This window comes from Teleopsis dalmanni, unplaced genomic scaffold (genome assembly GCF_002237135.1).
Source record: "Teleopsis dalmanni isolate 2A unplaced genomic scaffold, ASM223713v2 unscaffolded_contig_2235, whole genome shotgun sequence".
Classification (NCBI taxonomy): Eukaryota; Metazoa; Arthropoda; class Insecta; order Diptera; family Diopsidae; genus Teleopsis; species Teleopsis dalmanni.
Window position 1 is genome coordinate 1 of NW_024033617.1, and position 1,359 is coordinate 1,359.

The 1,359-nt window shown below is 30.5% G+C and overlaps 2 protein-coding genes across 3 annotated transcripts; one reads left to right on the forward strand and one right to left on the reverse strand.

The window, feature by feature from the left end:
- Positions 1-57: 57 nt before the first annotated feature.
- Positions 58-830, forward strand: LOC119664584 (eukaryotic translation initiation factor 2A-like; the record flags this gene model as incomplete). Its single annotated transcript, XM_038074040.1, has 1 exon — positions 58-830. A coding segment is annotated over one exon (492 nt), but the record flags the coding sequence as incomplete, so codon positions are not given.
- Positions 785-1,359, reverse strand: LOC119664586 (small integral membrane protein 8-like). 2 transcript variants are annotated; one of them, XM_038074044.1, is made up of 3 exons: positions 1,230-1,359; positions 1,085-1,171; positions 785-1,020 (listed from the first exon to the last, which is right to left on the reverse strand). In XM_038074044.1, exons 1-3 carry the CDS (start codon positions 1,260-1,262, stop codon positions 862-864), a joined length of 279 nt encoding a protein of 92 aa, XP_037929972.1. In that variant the 5' UTR covers positions 1,263-1,359; the 3' UTR covers positions 785-861. The 2 variants fall into 2 exon arrangements, with proteins under 2 accessions (XP_037929972.1, XP_037929973.1); XM_038074045.1 differs by having other exon boundaries at positions 788-1,020; positions 1,085-1,149.

Below are 1,359 nucleotides of genomic sequence, written 5' to 3' on the forward strand. Positions count from 1 at the left end.
ATTATATTATATATAAATTAAAATAAAGTATTAAAAAGTATATTTTTCTTGTATTTTATTGAAGGAAATGGAGCAGCAAACAAGCGGAATTCTTCAAAATCAAACAAGAATAAGTCGCGAAATAAAAAGGAAGCTGCAGTTATTCTTGAAGGTCCTGTTTGTGAAGTTGTAGATAATGCAAATCTTGACACAACTAAATCTGATGAATCTGTAAAACGTCAGCGGTCTTCAAATACGAATCGAAGACAACAAGCAAAAAATAAAGCTGCAAATCAGCAAGTTGTTGCTACAGTAAAAGAAAATGGCAGTGAAACTGAAATTCAACAGCAACAGCAACAGCAGCAATTGCAACAGCAACAGCAACCAAGAAAGGTGGTTAATGCTGAAAAGGATAAGAAAATACGAGTTGTTGCTAAAAAGTTATCTGACATTAAGAAACTTAAAGCTCGTCAAGAGCAAGGTGAAACCCTCGAAATAAATCAACTGAACAAAATATCTATGGAAGGTAAATTGCTTGAGGAATTGAAGTCTTTGAAGTTATCTGCTTAGATTTACTTACAAGGACCTGTGGGAGCAATTCTGTCATTTGGCATGATTAACGCTCAATTAAATTTGTAGTGTTTATGTGGTTTGGCGTCCAGCGTTTTCCATTGTTTTAAAAATTCAAAATTATCATTGGTAAATTTTCGTTTGAGTTTTGATATATATTTTGTATGTTAAATTAATTTTTTTTTACTTATAAATTTGTAACAAAATTAAACTATTGTGATTTGTGAACCATCAGGAATAAGCCACTAAAGAATTAATAAAAGTAAATTATTTAATTATAACAATGAACGTTTTATTAAAACAATATACATATTATTTTTCCCAATTAGAGACTTTCTTTGTGAATGTTTCCTTACCATCATCTTGAACCGCAGCGTAATAGCCGAGATCTTCATATTTAGATCGCATATATGTAATATAACCAAGAACACCAGCAAAACAGGCAATACCCACACCCATAATTATTTTATTCTAAAAAAATATTGAATGCGTGACGTTGCATTATAGATAGATTCTGTTCCAAACAAATACTTACAGGTTTAGCGTATAATTCAAAATTTAATAGGCGAAAAACACTTGTGGTACGAACAGCTCTAATTCCTTTTACAAAGATATAAACAAACTACTTTTACAAAACACATTCGAAAATTTATACAAAAATAAAAAGAACTATGTTATACCATCTCCGGGTGTTGACATATTAGTCTTAACATTATCTGGCTTTTCCATTATTCAATAAATAAGTGCGCTTCGGTTATATATTAATTTCTATAAACTTGATATAACTATTTGCTTCGCAATCACCCTGCG